This window comes from Cetorhinus maximus, chromosome 12 (genome assembly GCF_964194155.1).
Source record: "Cetorhinus maximus chromosome 12, sCetMax3.hap1.1, whole genome shotgun sequence".
Classification (NCBI taxonomy): domain Eukaryota; kingdom Metazoa; phylum Chordata; class Chondrichthyes; order Lamniformes; family Cetorhinidae; genus Cetorhinus; species Cetorhinus maximus.
The window spans coordinates 53,687,280-53,702,452 of NC_135890.1; the positions used below are offsets into that span (position 1 = coordinate 53,687,280).

General features: G+C 45.0%; 1 protein-coding gene across 4 annotated transcripts in view; it reads right to left on the reverse strand.

Moving 5' to 3' along the window:
* Window positions 1–15,173, reverse strand: part of LOC144687452 (ATP-binding cassette sub-family C member 9-like) — a 216,029-nt gene that overhangs the window by 172,842 nt on the left and 28,014 nt on the right. For all 4 annotated transcript variants that reach the window (XM_078553609.1, XM_078553607.1, XM_078553610.1 and 1 more), the window contains exon 2: window positions 14,283–14,424. In XM_078553609.1, coding sequence (XP_078409735.1) covers window positions 14,283–14,424 — 142 coding nt within the window. The remainder of the gene's footprint in view (window positions 1–14,282; window positions 14,425–15,173) is intronic.

Below are 15,173 nucleotides of genomic sequence, written 5' to 3' on the forward strand. Positions count from 1 at the left end.
AGAATCTTTCTGAGCTTACAGCAAACTAAAAGGATAGAATAGCATTTTTGGGACTGAGGGCTCAATGGATATCAAGCCACATGCCAGAAAAGTAATAAAACAAAGGCGACAGATTAGACGTTCCTCTAGTATGTGTCATTTGCACCAGTCTCTTTCTCGTTCTCTGTTAGCATCCGGGCAAAAATACCTTTGGGGATACCTCAGATGTAAATGTCAAGATATGGGAAATCCAGAGCATTTTTCTTATGCAATTGTTCACACCTTCTATTCCAACATTTATAGAAAATGTTCTTGTTCATTCAAGGGGCGAAATCCTGTGCCATTCTTATGACGAGTTTGTGGGCAGGAGGGCATTTAGTTGGGCAGGAGTGTGGTGGGTAAGGATCCCGCCATTTCCTGCCTCCACCCCAATTATGTCTGTGGTGGGAAGGTCCGTGGACGGCCTTCCCATCCCATTGTCAATTAAGGCCTTTAAGTGGATAATTAATGCCCACCTAAGGGCATCATCCTGCCGCAGCTGGTATTAACCCAATGACAGATGGGGTCTTGGCATGCAGGGGGCACAACAAGCAAACCCCAGTGTGTTAGCTTGCGGGCTCCCAGGAGTGGGTGGGTGGTAGTGCCCGATCGAGGGGCCCAGCATCTGTAAGGGGGGGCCCACTGAAAGCCTCCCGCCTGCTGACTTCCCTCCCCACACACAGCACTGCAACTCCCACCCTGCCATTACTCACCTGTGCCTGATCCCTCCTCAATCTTAAGCCTCTTGGGGTGTAGTGCCGGCAACAGCCACCACCTCCCCAGTGGTGAAGCTGAGTACAGAGGAGCTGTTGGCCTCTAATTGGTCAGCATCTCTGGGTGGGCAGGATTTCCACCTTTGGGATCCTGGAGGAAGGAGCAGCACAAGATGTGGCGGGCCTTCCTGAAAATGGGCAACGTGGGGTCTCGCCAGCTCTCCAGCTGGTAGCTGAGACCCCTGTTGCCCCCACAAAATCCTGCCCAAGGTCTTTGCTGCATCACACTTTCCCTCATGGAGTCAGATGGTGTAGTGGTATTGTTGCTGGACTAGTAATCCAGAGACCCAGGGTAATGTTCTGGGGACCAGGGTTCAAATCCTGCCATGGCAGATGGAATTTGAATCCAATAATAAAAACCTGGAACTAAAAGTCCAGTAATGACTATGAATGACATTATTGATTATCATTAAAAGCCCATCACTAATGCCCCTTTTAGGGAATGAAATCTGCTGGCCTACACGTGACTCCAGGCCCACAGCAATGTCGTTGCCTCTGAAATGGCCTAGCAAGCCAAGCCACTCAGTTGTATCAAACCGCAACAAAGCCTCAAAAAGCAATGAAATTGACCTAGGCACTGGAAATGACAGTGGCAAAATCAGCCCTGTCGACCCTGCAAAGTTCTCCTTACTAACATCTGGGAGCTAGTGCCAAAATTGGGATAGTGGTCTCACAAATGAGTCAAGCAACAGCCTGACATAGTCATCCCCACGGAATCATATCTTACAGATAATGTCCCAGACACCACCATCACCCTCCCTGGACCACTGGCAGGACAGACCCAGCAGAGGTGGCAACACACTCCATAAAGTCTCATGGCATCAGGTCAAACATGGGCCTCCTGCTGATTACCATGTACCACCCTCCCTCAGCAGATGAATCAGTGCTCCTCCATGTTAAACAATACTTGGAGGAAGCACTCAGGGTGGCAAGAACACAGAATGTACTCTGGGTGGGGGGCTTCAATGTCCATCACCAAGAGTGGCTCGGTAGCACCAGAGCTGACCGAATCCTAAAGGACATAGCTCAGACTGGGTCTGCGGCAGGTGGTGAGGGAAAAAACATACCTGACCTCATCCTCACCATACCTGCCTGCCGTAGATGCATAAGTCCACGACATTATCAGTAGGAGTGACCACCGCACAGTCGTTGTGGAGACCAAGTCCTGCCTCCACATTGAGGATGTCCTCCATTGTGTTGTGTGGCACTACCACCATGCTAAATGGGGTAGATTTTGAACAAATTTAGTAACTCAAGACTGGGCATCCATGAGGTCCTGTGGGCCATCAGCAGCAGAATTGTATTCAAACACAATCTGTAACCTTATGGCCCATCATATCCTCCACTCTACCATTACAATCAAGCCAGGGTATTAGCCCTGGTTCAATGGAGAATGCAGGAGGGCATGCCAGGAGCAGCACCAGGCATACCTAAAAATGAGGTGTCAACCTGGTGAAACTATAACACAGGACTACATGCATGCCAAACAGCATAAGCAGCAAGTGATAGACAGATAGATAAATAAGCGATCCCACAACCATCAGATCAGATCTAAGCTCTGCAGTCCTGCCACATCCAATCATGAATGGTGATGGACAATTAAACAACCCACTGGGGGAGGAGGCTCCACAACTATCTCCATCCTCAATGATGGGGGAGCACAGCACATCAGTGCAAAAGATAAGAACGAAGCATTACAATCTTCAGCCAGAAGTGCCAAGTGGATGATCCATCTAGGCCTCCTCCAGAGGTCCCCAGCTTCACAGATGCCAGTCTCCAGCCAATTCGATTCATTCCACGCAATATCAAGAAAGGCACTGGATACTGCAAAGGCTATGAGCCCTAACAATATTCTGACAATAGTATTGAGGATTTGTGCTCCAGAACTTGCCATGCCCGTAGCCAAGCTGTTCCAGTACAGCTACAACACTGGCATCTACCCGGCTATGTGGAAAATTGTCCAGATCCTGCACACAAAAAGCAGGACAAATCCAACCCAGCTAATTACCGCCTCATCAATCTATTCTCGATCATCAGAAAAGTAATAGATGGGGTCATTAACAGTGCTCTCAAGCAGCACTCGTTTGGCACTAACCTGCTCACTGATGCCCAGTTTGGGTTCAGCCAGGGTCACTCAACTTCTGACCTCAGTACAGCCTTGGCTCAAACATGGACAAAATAGCTGAATTCCAGAAGTGAGGTGAGAGTGACTGCCTTGACATCAAGGCAGCATTTGACTGGGTGTAGCAACAAGGAGCCCAAGCAAAACTGGACTTAATGGGAATCAGGGGGAAAGCTCTCCACTGGTTGGAGTCACACCTAGCACAAAGGAAGATAGTTGTGGTTGTTGGAGGTCAGTCATCTCAGCTCCAGGGATTCACTGCAGGAGTTCCTCAGGGTAGTGTCCTAGGCCCAACCATCTTCAGCTGCTTCATCAATGCCTTCCTTCCATCAAGGTCAGAAGTGAGGATGTTCGCTGATGATTGCACAATGTTCAGCACCATTTGCGACTCCTCAGATACTGAAGCAGTCCATGTCCGAATGCAGCAAGACCTGGACAATATCCAGGCTTGGGCTGACAAGTGGCAAGTAACATTCACGCCACACAAGTGCCAGACAATGGCCATCGCCAACAAGAGAGAATCTAACGATCGCCCTTGATATTCAATGGCATTACCATCACTGAATCCCCCACTATTAACATCCTGGGAGTTACCATTGACCAGAAACTGAATTGGACTAGCTATATAAACATTGTGGTTACAAAAGCAGGTCAGGGGTAGGAATCGTGCGAGGAGTAACTCACCTCCTGACTCCCCAAAGCCTGTCCACCATCTACGAGGAACAAGTCAGGAGTGTGATGGAATACTCCCCACTTGCCTGGATGAGTGTGGCTCCCACAACACCCAGGAAGCTTGACACCGTCCAGGACAGAGCAGCCCGCTTGATTGGCACCACATCCACAAACATTCACTCCCTCCACTGAGCACAGTGGCAGCAGTGTGTACCATCTACAAGATGCACTACAGGAATCCACCACGGCTCCTTAGACAGCACCCTGCGAACCCACAACCACTACCATCTAGAAGGAGAAGGGCAGCAGATAGATGGGAACACCACCACCTGCAAGTTCCCCTCCAAGCCACACACCATCCTGACTTGGAAATATATCGCTGTTCCTTCACTGTTGTTGGGTCAAAATCCTGGAGCTCCCTTCCTAACAGCACCATGGGTGCACCTACACCACAGGGACTGCAGCGGTTCAAGAAGACAGCTCACCACCCCCTTCTCAAGGGCAACCAGGGGTGGGCAATAAATGCTGGCCCAGCCAGCGAAGCCCACATCCCGTGAATGAATAAAAAAAAACTCACAGCCTTCCCTGGTTGTCTAGAGGTTTCAAGTTCAATATGGATTCACTGCCACAGCCTGGGATTGATTTCCATTCAGTGAGCTGAGTTTCTCCCACTGACATGGGTAGGGAATTGGTTCAGAGGTAGGAAACAGAGAGGAGGCATGAATATCTACTTCAACTGTGAGGGTGTGACTAACGCTGACCCCCGGGGACCTGTACTGGAACTTCAGCTTCTCGTTATATTTTTTAATAATTGAATTTGATGAAAGACGAGAGCCTCATATTCAAGTTTTCCAACAGCACTAAATTAGGTGACATATTTGTGACAATCCCAGACCAGGCCCCCAAATATGGTTACAGTTCTGGACCAGTAATTTTTTATTTAAAGTCGACAATAAAAAAATAGATTTCCTCACAGATTAAGTAATATAGTTAGGGGCAGAAAGTTGCAAAAGGACATTGTTAATGTAATTGGACAAAACTGTGGCAAATAAAATGCAGTGTGGGGAAGTACGAGGTCATTCACTGAGATCTAAAATATATTGGAGCGTTGTCTCAATGGTGAAAAGCTAGGAACTGTGGACAAGCAGAGAGATTTAGGAATCAATGTAGAGAAATCACTAAAAACTAGGGGACAGCTATAAAACCATCATTTTAAAAGGCTAATGGAATGTTAGCCTTTAACTCAAGAGGACTGGTATACAAAGGGATGGATATTATGCTACAGTTAAAGCTCTGGTTCGACTCCATTTAGAGCATTGGGTTCATTTCCTGGCACTGCATCTCAGGAAAGATATATTAACTTTGGAAGGAGTGCAGTGTTGATTCACCAGAATTATACCAGGGCTGAAAGAGTTAAATTATGAAGATGGGTTGCTTAGACCAGACTTGTTTTCCCCCTAGTATAGAAAAATAAGGGGTGATCTAGTTGAGGTGAGGTGATTAAAGGTTCTGATAGGGTACATAGAGGGAAACTATTTTCTCTGGTGGTGGAATCCAGAACAAGGAGACATACTCTTAAACATTTTTTTATTCATTCATGGGGTGTGGGCATCACTAGCTAAGCCAGCATTTATTACCCAACCCTAATTGCCCTTGAGAAGTAGCTCTTGAGGCCATTTCAGAGGCCATTGCTGTGGGTCTGGGGAGTCATGTGTAGGCCAGACCAGGTAAAGATGGCAGATTTATTTCCCTAAAGGGCATTAGTGAAGCAGATGGGTTTTTACAACAATTGACAATGGTTTCATGGCCATCATTAGATTTTTAATTCCAGATTTTTATTGAATTCAAATTCCACCATCTGCCGTGGTGGGATTCAAACTCAGGTCCCCAGAATATTACCCTGGGGGAAGAATTTTCTCCCCATTGTGGGGGGGGGACGCTGAGTCGGAGCAGGCATGCGTGGGCGCGCAGCTGAGCGTGACGCGCACTCAGAAGCGCTGAGTGCTCCCTGTGCGGGCAGGGAGAGGAGGCTGAGTGCTCTTTCACGCATGCACAGCGCTGCTTCAGGAGGAGTAGTTTGATTATCAAAAATTTAAATAAAGAAAAAAAAACATTTTTAAGACATGTCCCCTCATGTGACAGTAAACATTTCATGAAACCTCATCCCGCCCGTGGATGAGATTTCATGATAAATGCAAAGGCCACCTGGGCTCTTCACCTGCCCGCCAACCTTGAGGTTGGACGGGCAGCTCCGTTAATTATTCTAATTAGTTTTTAAATGGCCTTATTAGGCCTTTGGCAGTTAGGCGGGCGCGCAGCCGACTCAGGTGCACGCCCACCGAACTGAAAATTGGAATGGTGTGCAGTGACGTCAGAACACATGCCTGACATCACCACGCATCGTTTTATGCGTCAGTGAGCGGGACCCACCCCCATACGCTGACCCGAAGATTCTGGCTTGGGTCTCTGGATTACCAGTCTAGTGACAATGCCACTACGCCACCACTAAGAGCTAGGCTATTCAGGGCAAGGATGTAGTGCTGCCAGAGCACCACTCTGGCACCTCTGACCAGGGCCCAGGAGAGAGAGGTGCAGATGGTTCCAAACACCAGACTCAGTGTTTTAAACGGAATTCTCGTCACCCACGCCAGAGCTTAGGACCTGATCCCAGCTTAAAAAATCGGAACTTAGAGTTGCTGCGCTGCTACTGGGAAAGTTTGGAGAGGGGGGAGGGGTGGGGTGTTTGGGGAGTGGGAGGAGGTTGGAAAGGGTTGGGGTGGAGGGGGAGTAGGAATCGTTATTTGGTTCCAATAAATGTCAACTTTACAATGAACCAAATCACAGATAAACTAAATGTTTTCTGTAATTTTCTCAAAATTACTGACAGAATTCTTTTAAAAGACGGAATTGCTTCTTTTGTTCTGGAAGAGTGCACAGTGAAGACTTGAACTGGAACGCTTTTAGAATCAGGTCGTCCTTTTAAACACATACTAAACTACAGATGAGCAATTCCCAGTAGTTAATTATTTTTCAGACTACTGAGCCATTTACTTACTAATGAGCCACTGAGTCATTCTGTTGAATTTGCTCAGGCTATTAAACCAAGAAGTAGGAATCTGCAAAAATTGGCAGCACCGTCCGCTTTTCACAATTTCAACTTGCAATCAGGCGGTACTAGAGAAGTTACAAAGGATCCCAAACCGGATAAACCACATGAACAAAAATAGCAGTTTTGAATTCATTGTCATTATTAATACAAAATTTATTAACATAAATCAAGCATCAGCATTGAAAACTAATCCTGCGCCCACTGCCATGTCTTCTCTCACAGTGTGTTATGCTTTGAGAAATCCCTTTGCACTTGTTCTGATGTCTTGACATATTTCTGTGCAGCAGTAATGTGTTAGTTGAACAATATCCAAATGGGAGGAAAGCTACAACAATTAGAATGCATAACAATCCAAAATGAGCATCAAGAGTACAAGTGTCTGCGATTGGGGACCTGAATGCAATTTACATTTTAAAACAATTAGGGAAATGTTAATTACCAAAAATACATATAGACTATGGTGCCAGGTATAAAACAATTTGTATATGCCCTGAAAGTGATGCAGCTACTTAACCTCATGTTGAAACCAGTCTCCTTATATTTTTTGCGCGCTCTTTTCCCTGCCAATTCTACACTCTGGTCTGAAAGTGACATGTGCTCTGGGATTGGCCAGAAAATTTTTTTTTTTGCGAACGCCCTGATTGGTGAAGAAGTTTCACAGGGGCGGGATCGGTCAAGCAGAGCAAAGAAAATGAACCTCACCCCCCAATTTTCAGCGTTTCACATTCAGGAAGTTCCCGGGCAACTTTAATCTAAAGCCATTTGTTCTTTTATTTAAAAAATAACTTACTGGACTGTTTAATGACAGAAAGAACAGTAACAGTTCAGTCGAACTGTTTCACTTTCCCTCCCAATACTACCATCAAAGCAATGAGTGGATAAAAGGAAAAGCTTGTTCAGGTAAAGCTTTGCAACAAGAACAAGGACTTACCATTTTGTTTCATGGGTTGAGTCCTGTATTAAGGCGGGTAAGCTGCCTTCACTGTCTATGGGAGAGTGGGGATCATCTTCCATTACTATGGGGAGAGTTTTCTCCCCGTCGGTGGTGGGGGGAGGGGGGGTTGGGAGGGAGCGGGCATGGGCGGGCACGCAGCCCGCAATTGGCTATGCGCTGCCATTTTATGTGGCCAAGTAAGGCCCGCCCAGCGTGACGCGCACCCGGAAGCGTTGAGTGTTCCCTGTGCGGGTGGGGGGAGTAGCCTGAGTCGGGGCCTGCGCTCTATCGCGCATACTCGCGAAAGAGCACAGAAATTTCCCTGAGGCACAGAGCTGCCTCAGGGAGATCAATTTGATTTTTAAAAAAAGGAAAAAAAAATTTTAAGACATGTCCCCTCATGTGACAGTGTCACATGAGCTGGGACATGTCTATGAATTTTTGAAAAAATTTTTATTAAAATTTAAAAACCTTTATGAAACCTCATCCCGCCTGTGGATGAGGTTTCATGATAAATGCGAAAGGCCGCCTGGGCTCTTTGCCTGCCCGCCAACCTTAAGGTTGGATGGGCAGCCCAGTTAATTATTTTAATTGCTGTTTAAATGACCTTAATAGGCCTTTGACAGTTCAGCGGGTGTGCAGCTGACTCCTGTGCGCGTCCGCCAAACTCAAGGTGTGAATGACGCACACCCGATGTCACTGCGCATCATTTTACACATCAGCACGTGGGGCCTGCCCCAGCTCGCTGACCCAAAGATTCTGGTCTAAGTCTGTTCATGAAGTGTGAACTCCCCCCTCCCCCTTCCCCCCCCCCACCCACTAATGGGATATAGAGGCACTGGTTAATAATAGATAACTGCAACTTGCATTGGTTAATGAGACTAAATGGATTCATTTGAATAATATCTTGCCACACTTGCACAAAATCAACTGATTAACTTATAACCCATTCTAAGGCAATGTTCAATATGTTTGGAATCCAGATATGGCTAATTGCATTTTTGATTAATAAATGTTAAATGAATAGTAGACACAGTCATTGGGCCTGTGGTCTTAATATTCATATGCACATGAATTTTAATCCTTTTGTGCACTTGTTGGCAAAATAGTAAGACAGAAATGAGAGTATGCAAGGGTCTTTTGTTCATTGTGAGCACTTTACAATACTTCCTTGGTAACTGAATGGTGGAAATATTTGTTAAGTAAATATGCACATGTGAAACACATTTACCTGTATTATTTGAATGCATGTAAGGGGTTTTCTACTAAGATTAGCACATGTGGCTAGTCATACCCTGTGCACCCCTATGACTAGTCAATAATTTCCATTAGACAACACCATCCTAAGGCAAACTATTTACAAGCTTAAAACTTATGTCTTATGGAATAGAGTGCATCTCTGTGAACAGAATTGTAGCATTTCTTGAACAATTTAGGAATCTTGGCAGATATACACATTAGCACTGCATAAGAAGGTTATTTATGGAGTCATGGTTCTAGGATTAAGTGTGATATCAAATTTATGTAGCACTATAGAGATAGCCAAGGGCAATTGGGAAATAGTCTTATGAAGTACTTATACTTTACTGTCAATTTGGAACACAGATCCAAGTATGTTTGCAGGGCATTTTTGTAAGGGTTTTCAAGTTATAGCCATGACAAAGGGTAAAATTCTTTAATCATCTCACCGTATCAGCCAGATATTCAATCTTTTCCATTCAGCAGGGTTTATTTCAATGGAAATGGCTCTTGTCTCTCTAAATCATAGTGCTTTCACTTTGCTTTCCTTTGTGGGTCCATAGAAAGCCTGCTTCCTATGCTGCAGTTCTTTTCTCACTAAACACTTGGAACATTTACAGCATTCCAGTAGACTTGGTCAACTACAACCTGCATGATTTTGGGGTGTCATCAAGATGAGGGATATTAGAAAGAAAGAACTTGCATTCAGATGGTCTTTTTGTGAGCGCTGGATGTCCCAAAGCATCTTGACTAACTTTTGTACAACAGGGTCCCACAAATAGGAATGAAAAAAAAAAGACCAGATAATGGGCCAGATCTTCCGGCCTCCGGAACGCCAGAGTCCAGATATACGACCCAAGATGCATGTTGAGACTCCATGGAAGTCCTGATGCGCTGACCTCTGAGGGGATTACCAGGAAGTATGAACATCCAATGGGCAACGCCCCTTCTCCCCAAGACCCTCCACAAATGTCTCCCACTCTGAATTAGAATTGGAGGCTTCAGACAGTTCCGTGATATTTACTTTACCCAGGAAATGTTAGACTGAAAAATGCTAGTCACTGTATTTTAGTGATGTTGGTTGAGGGTGAAATATTGACCAGCTCACTTCTCCTATTCTTCTTGAAATAGTAAATAGATCTTTTACACCCTCCTGAGGGGGCAGACAGGACTTCAGTCTAATGTCTCATCCAAAAGATGCAGCTTTGACAGTGCAGCACTCCCTCAGTACTGCACTGGAATGTTAGCCTGGGTTGTTTTACTCAAGCTTCTGAAATTGGGCTTGAGCCAGTGTTTGGGAATGGGACATCTCCTATTCTCTTTTTCAGTACAAGCATACCACAACCAGATGAAGAGTACAGCACCCTGTAATCTATCTCCAAAAATGTGCTACAGCCCCAATTTCAGAAGAATGACTGCATTAGCCTTTCCATGCTCTATTTGCAAGATTGGAAATTAGTGCTGGTTTTGTGCTGTAAAGGCACATGCCTATAAGTGATTGGATCGAGATCGCCCAAACGCATTGCACGTAGCATCCTTGCAGCCAACAGACAGAAAAGATTTTCATCAATTCGATATTGGATTTGAATCCAAATCCTAGAAGTGAAAGGACAGGTTCAAATCTACTGAACAATTTGACATTGCCCCTGAATCAATCGTGTAGTGCCAAATTTTGAGGTGCCAGAGCACTAAGAAAATGTGTTGGCCACATCATTTCTAAATCTACTGTTACGTTGTCTTTCTATGTATTAATCATTTGAGTCCCTAAACATCAGTAAAACTTTGCTTTTTAAGTGAAAAACATTAGTGCCAGTAGGCATTTTATTTTGAACAATGTGGTATTTTGAATCATTAGTCTTTAGCGTACCTGGAATTTCATTATGCAGCAGTTTAATTATCTAGTTCAAGCCTATTAAAAAGATGAATGACAGAAAAAGTTACTTACTTTTGACTGGGGGATGGTATATAGAGGGGCCACTGCTTCTCTTGATTTACATTTATAACATAGACCTGGTGTACAGGGCACTATTTCAAAATTTGAAGATGTTGCTAGACTTGGAAGTTTGGGAACTGGACAAGGTATTGGAGGTGTTGGCAGACTTATAAGTGAACAAATATCCAGGTCCGGATGATTTGTGTCCCAGACTGCTGAGGGAGGCAAGGGAGGAGATCGCAGGGGCTCTGACCCAAATTTTTAATTCCTCTCTGGCCAAGGGGGAGGTTCCAGAGGACTGGAGAACAGCTAATGTGGTTACGCTATTTAAGAAGGGTTGTAGAGATAAGCCAGGGAACTACAGGCCAGTGAGTCTCACGTCAGTGGTAGGGAAACTATTGGAGAAAATTCTGAAGGAGAGAATCTATGTCCACTTGGCGAGGCAAGGTTTGATCAAGGATAGTCAGCATGGCTTTGTCAGAGGGAGGTCATGCCTAACAAGTTCGATTGAATTTTTTGAGGAGGTGGCCAGGTGTGTAGATGAGAGTAGTGCAGTTGATATAGTTTATATGGATTTCAGCAAAGCCTTTGGCAAGGTCCCACATGGGAGACTTATAAAGAAGGCAAAGGCACATGGGATACAGGGTAATTTGATAAGGTGGATTCAAAATTGTCTTAATTGTAGGAGACAGAGGGTGATAACAGAAGGATGCTTTAGTGACTGGAAGCCAGTGTCCAGTGGCATACCACAGGGATCTGTGCTGGGTCCCCTATTATTTGTCATTTATATAAACAACATAGATGACTATGTAGGGGGTAGGATTAGTAAGTTTGCGGATGACACAAAGATTGGCCAGGTGGTTAATAGTGAGGCTAAGTGTCTTGGGCTACAGGAAGACATAGACGAGATGGTCAAATGGGCAGATAAGTGGCAGATGGAATTCAACCCTGAAAAGTGTGAGGTGATACACTTTGGAAGGAATAATTTGACAAGGAAGTATTCAATGAATGGCATGACACTAGGAACTTCTGAGGGACAAAGGGACCTTGGTGTGTGTGTCCATAGATCTCTGAAGGCGGAGGGGCATGTTAGTGGGGTGGTGAAAAAGGGATATGGGACACTTGTCTTTATCAATCGAGGCACAGATTACAAAAGTAGGGAGGTCATGTTGGACTTGTATAGAACCTTGGTGAGGCCACAGCTGGAGTACTGCATGCAGTTCTGGTCGCCACATTATAGGAAGGATGTGATTGCACTGGAGAGGGTGCAGAGGAGATTCACCAGGATGTTGCCTGGGATGAAACATTTAAGTTATGAAGAGTGGTTGGATAGATTTGGGTTTTTTTCGTTGGAGCAGAGAAGACTGAGGGGCGACATGATCGAGGTCTACAAGATTATGAGGGGCATGGACAGGGTGGATAGGGAGCAGCTGTTCCCCTTAGTTGAAGGGTCAGTCACGAGGGGACACAAGTTCAAGGTGAGGGGCAGGAGGTTTAGGGGCAATGTGAGGAAAAACTTTTTTACCCAGAGGGTGGTGACGGTCTGGAATGTGCTGCCTGGGAGGGTGGTGGAGGCGGGTTACCTCACATCCTTTAAAAAGTGTCTGGATGAGCACTTGGCACCTCATAACATTCAAAGCTATGGGCCAAGTGCTGGTAAATGGGATTAGGTAGGTAGGTCAAGTGTTTTTCATGTGTCGGTGCAAACTCGATGGGCCGAAGGGCCTCTTCTGCACTGTGAGATTCTGTGACTTTGTAAGGAGGATAATGTTGGACTTCAAGAGGATATAGACAGGCCGATGGAATGGGCAGACACATGGCAGATGAAATTAAATGTAGGGGGAGGATGAGATAGGGGATTGATGAGGGGAGGAGAGAGGAGGGGGGAGAAGAGGGCATGGAAGGGGGAAGAGAAAGAATGTGGGATGGGAGAGGAATGAGACAGGAGGAGGAATGGGGTAGGGGAAGGATTTGGAGGGAGGTGAAGTAGTATGGAGGATTTGGGAGGTGAGGAGACGGAATGGAGATGGGAGGAAGGGTGGGAGTGGGAGGAGAAATGGTCGGGGGTGAGAAAAGAAGTGGGTGGATTCTGACTCGCTTACCCAGGTTACTGGGTTAGGGGGTGTGGAGCAGCCTTTGGGAGGGTGAATTTAAACACAGGGTCCGAATCCTTCAGTCAGGTGCTAGGGCTAAGGAACTGTCACCACCACTGGTGAATCCTCAGATAATAAGCTTCATCATTTACTGAATGAACAAAAGTGCAGGCAGATCAGTGCAAAGTATTGTCCCCCTTAGGGCTAACATTCCCCTTTCATAACAGCAGAACCAACACCAAAAGAAAACACACAAATGCAAAATTGATGTTGCAATTCTGCATATTTTTAGAAAACAGAAAATGGTGCAAATATTCAGCAGGTTTGGAAGCATCTGAGCAGAGAGAAACAGAATGGCTTCAGGTCCATGACCTTATCTAAGCACAGTAATGGAAAATATTTAAGAAATGCAACAGTTAACAGCATATCAGAGTGGGGCTAAGTTAAGCTTTTACAAATGTGCTTGATGGAAACATCTCAGTATTAAACTGACTGAAAGACGTCCCAGGAATGAACTTAGATGCCTGAATAGGTCTCCAGAGCTGCCTGATCTTGGCCATGTAGTCAGTCAGTCACGTCACTCAGTGATCAGACAAATGCAGCATATGGAACTCAAAGATTACCTTAAATGCAAAGAGAGCCTTAGGCTGGGATTTTCCGGCCCCATCATGGCGGGTCCCACCACGGGACCGGATGATCCCGGCAGTGGGCGGGACTGGAAAACGTCGCCCATAGTTACAGAGATCATAGGAGGTAGGGCGGGAAGAAGCCATTGAAAGATTTAAAGGTAAGGATGAAGGTTTTAATTGTGATTCATGAATTGCAGATGGATGGACTGTCTCTGCAGGTTGTCATGGAAAAAAAGGTTATGAGCCACAGTTTCCATGATGGACCTTTGCCTGCTCATGCACTGCTCCTCGTCATGCCCAGGCAGCAGACTCTTGTGGAAGATCAGGGCAAAACCAGCTGGACTCATGTCCTCTGTGCTCCTCCATCTCCCCTTCCCTTCCTGTTCCACTATTATGTACCTCCCAATGGGTACATCAACCAAGCTTGCCGACATATAAAACCTCCCATATACTACAGTGACCCCTTTGAGATTTTCCAGTTCATTATCCTCATTCAAGGCAGATTCGACCGATATAGGTTGATTAGTTTTTTAGCACTTTCGACCAACATTTACCACTTTTATTCTCATGCCAACTCTGTCGCTAAAATTAGCAAAAGCAGGAATTTTTGCGTTTAAAGTTCCGTTTCACCAACTGTGAGCTCTCAATGCAATCAAAACAATGGCGCTATATTTTTTAGTCTTATGGTCACATTTTCAATATTCCATTTGCAATACCACAATGTTTGAAGGTGTTAAATTTTAATAAATCCAAACCATACCGATCTGAAACCATTCCCTCTGCAATTTCGCAGACGAGGACAAAGAGGAGGATAAATGTGAGAATCCAGCGGAAGCTGTGTCCAGGGAAGTGCAGCCATGTGTTATGGTGGATCTGAACCTTCGAACTTTGACTTCCCCAACCTGAAATTCAAAAATTCAATTTATTTTTAGAAAATAGATAATAATATATTGTAAGATTGAAGAGTAAAATGTAACATATAAATATGGAATACGCTTAAAAAAAATTGGATTTTTTTTATTCTTTCATGGAATGTGGGCATTGCTCGCAAGGCCAGCATTTGTTGCCCATCCCTAAATGAACTGATTGGCTTGTAAGACCACTTCAAAGGTCAGTTAAGTGTCAGCCTAAAAGGCATTGGCAAACCAGATGGGCTTTTACAACAATTGATATAGATTCATGGTCACTATTACTAGCTTTCAATTCCAGATTTTATTAAACTAATTTAAGTTTTACCAGTGGGATTTGAATCCACACCCCAAGAGCATTAGCCTGGCCTGCTGGATTACTAGTCCAGTACCATTACCACTACACCACCATCTCCCCCAAACTTGACTTTGGACAAAAGTGTACAGAAAGCATTATTGGATCAGCTACCCATTATACATCCCTTCCTGATTGTCATTCACATTGACTTCAATACAAGTAAAAGTTGGGAGAGTTGATTAATGGGCAGCTGATCCAAAATATCTCACTTTACTCTAGTGCCCAAAGTCAAAATTATCCCAATTAAATATAAACTGCAAACTAAATCTTCAGCATGATTCAGCAGAACACCACCGCCTGCAAGATCCGCTCCAGCCACTCATCATCCTGACTTGGAAATATATCGCCGTTCCTTCACTGTCGATGGGTCAAAATCCTGAAACAC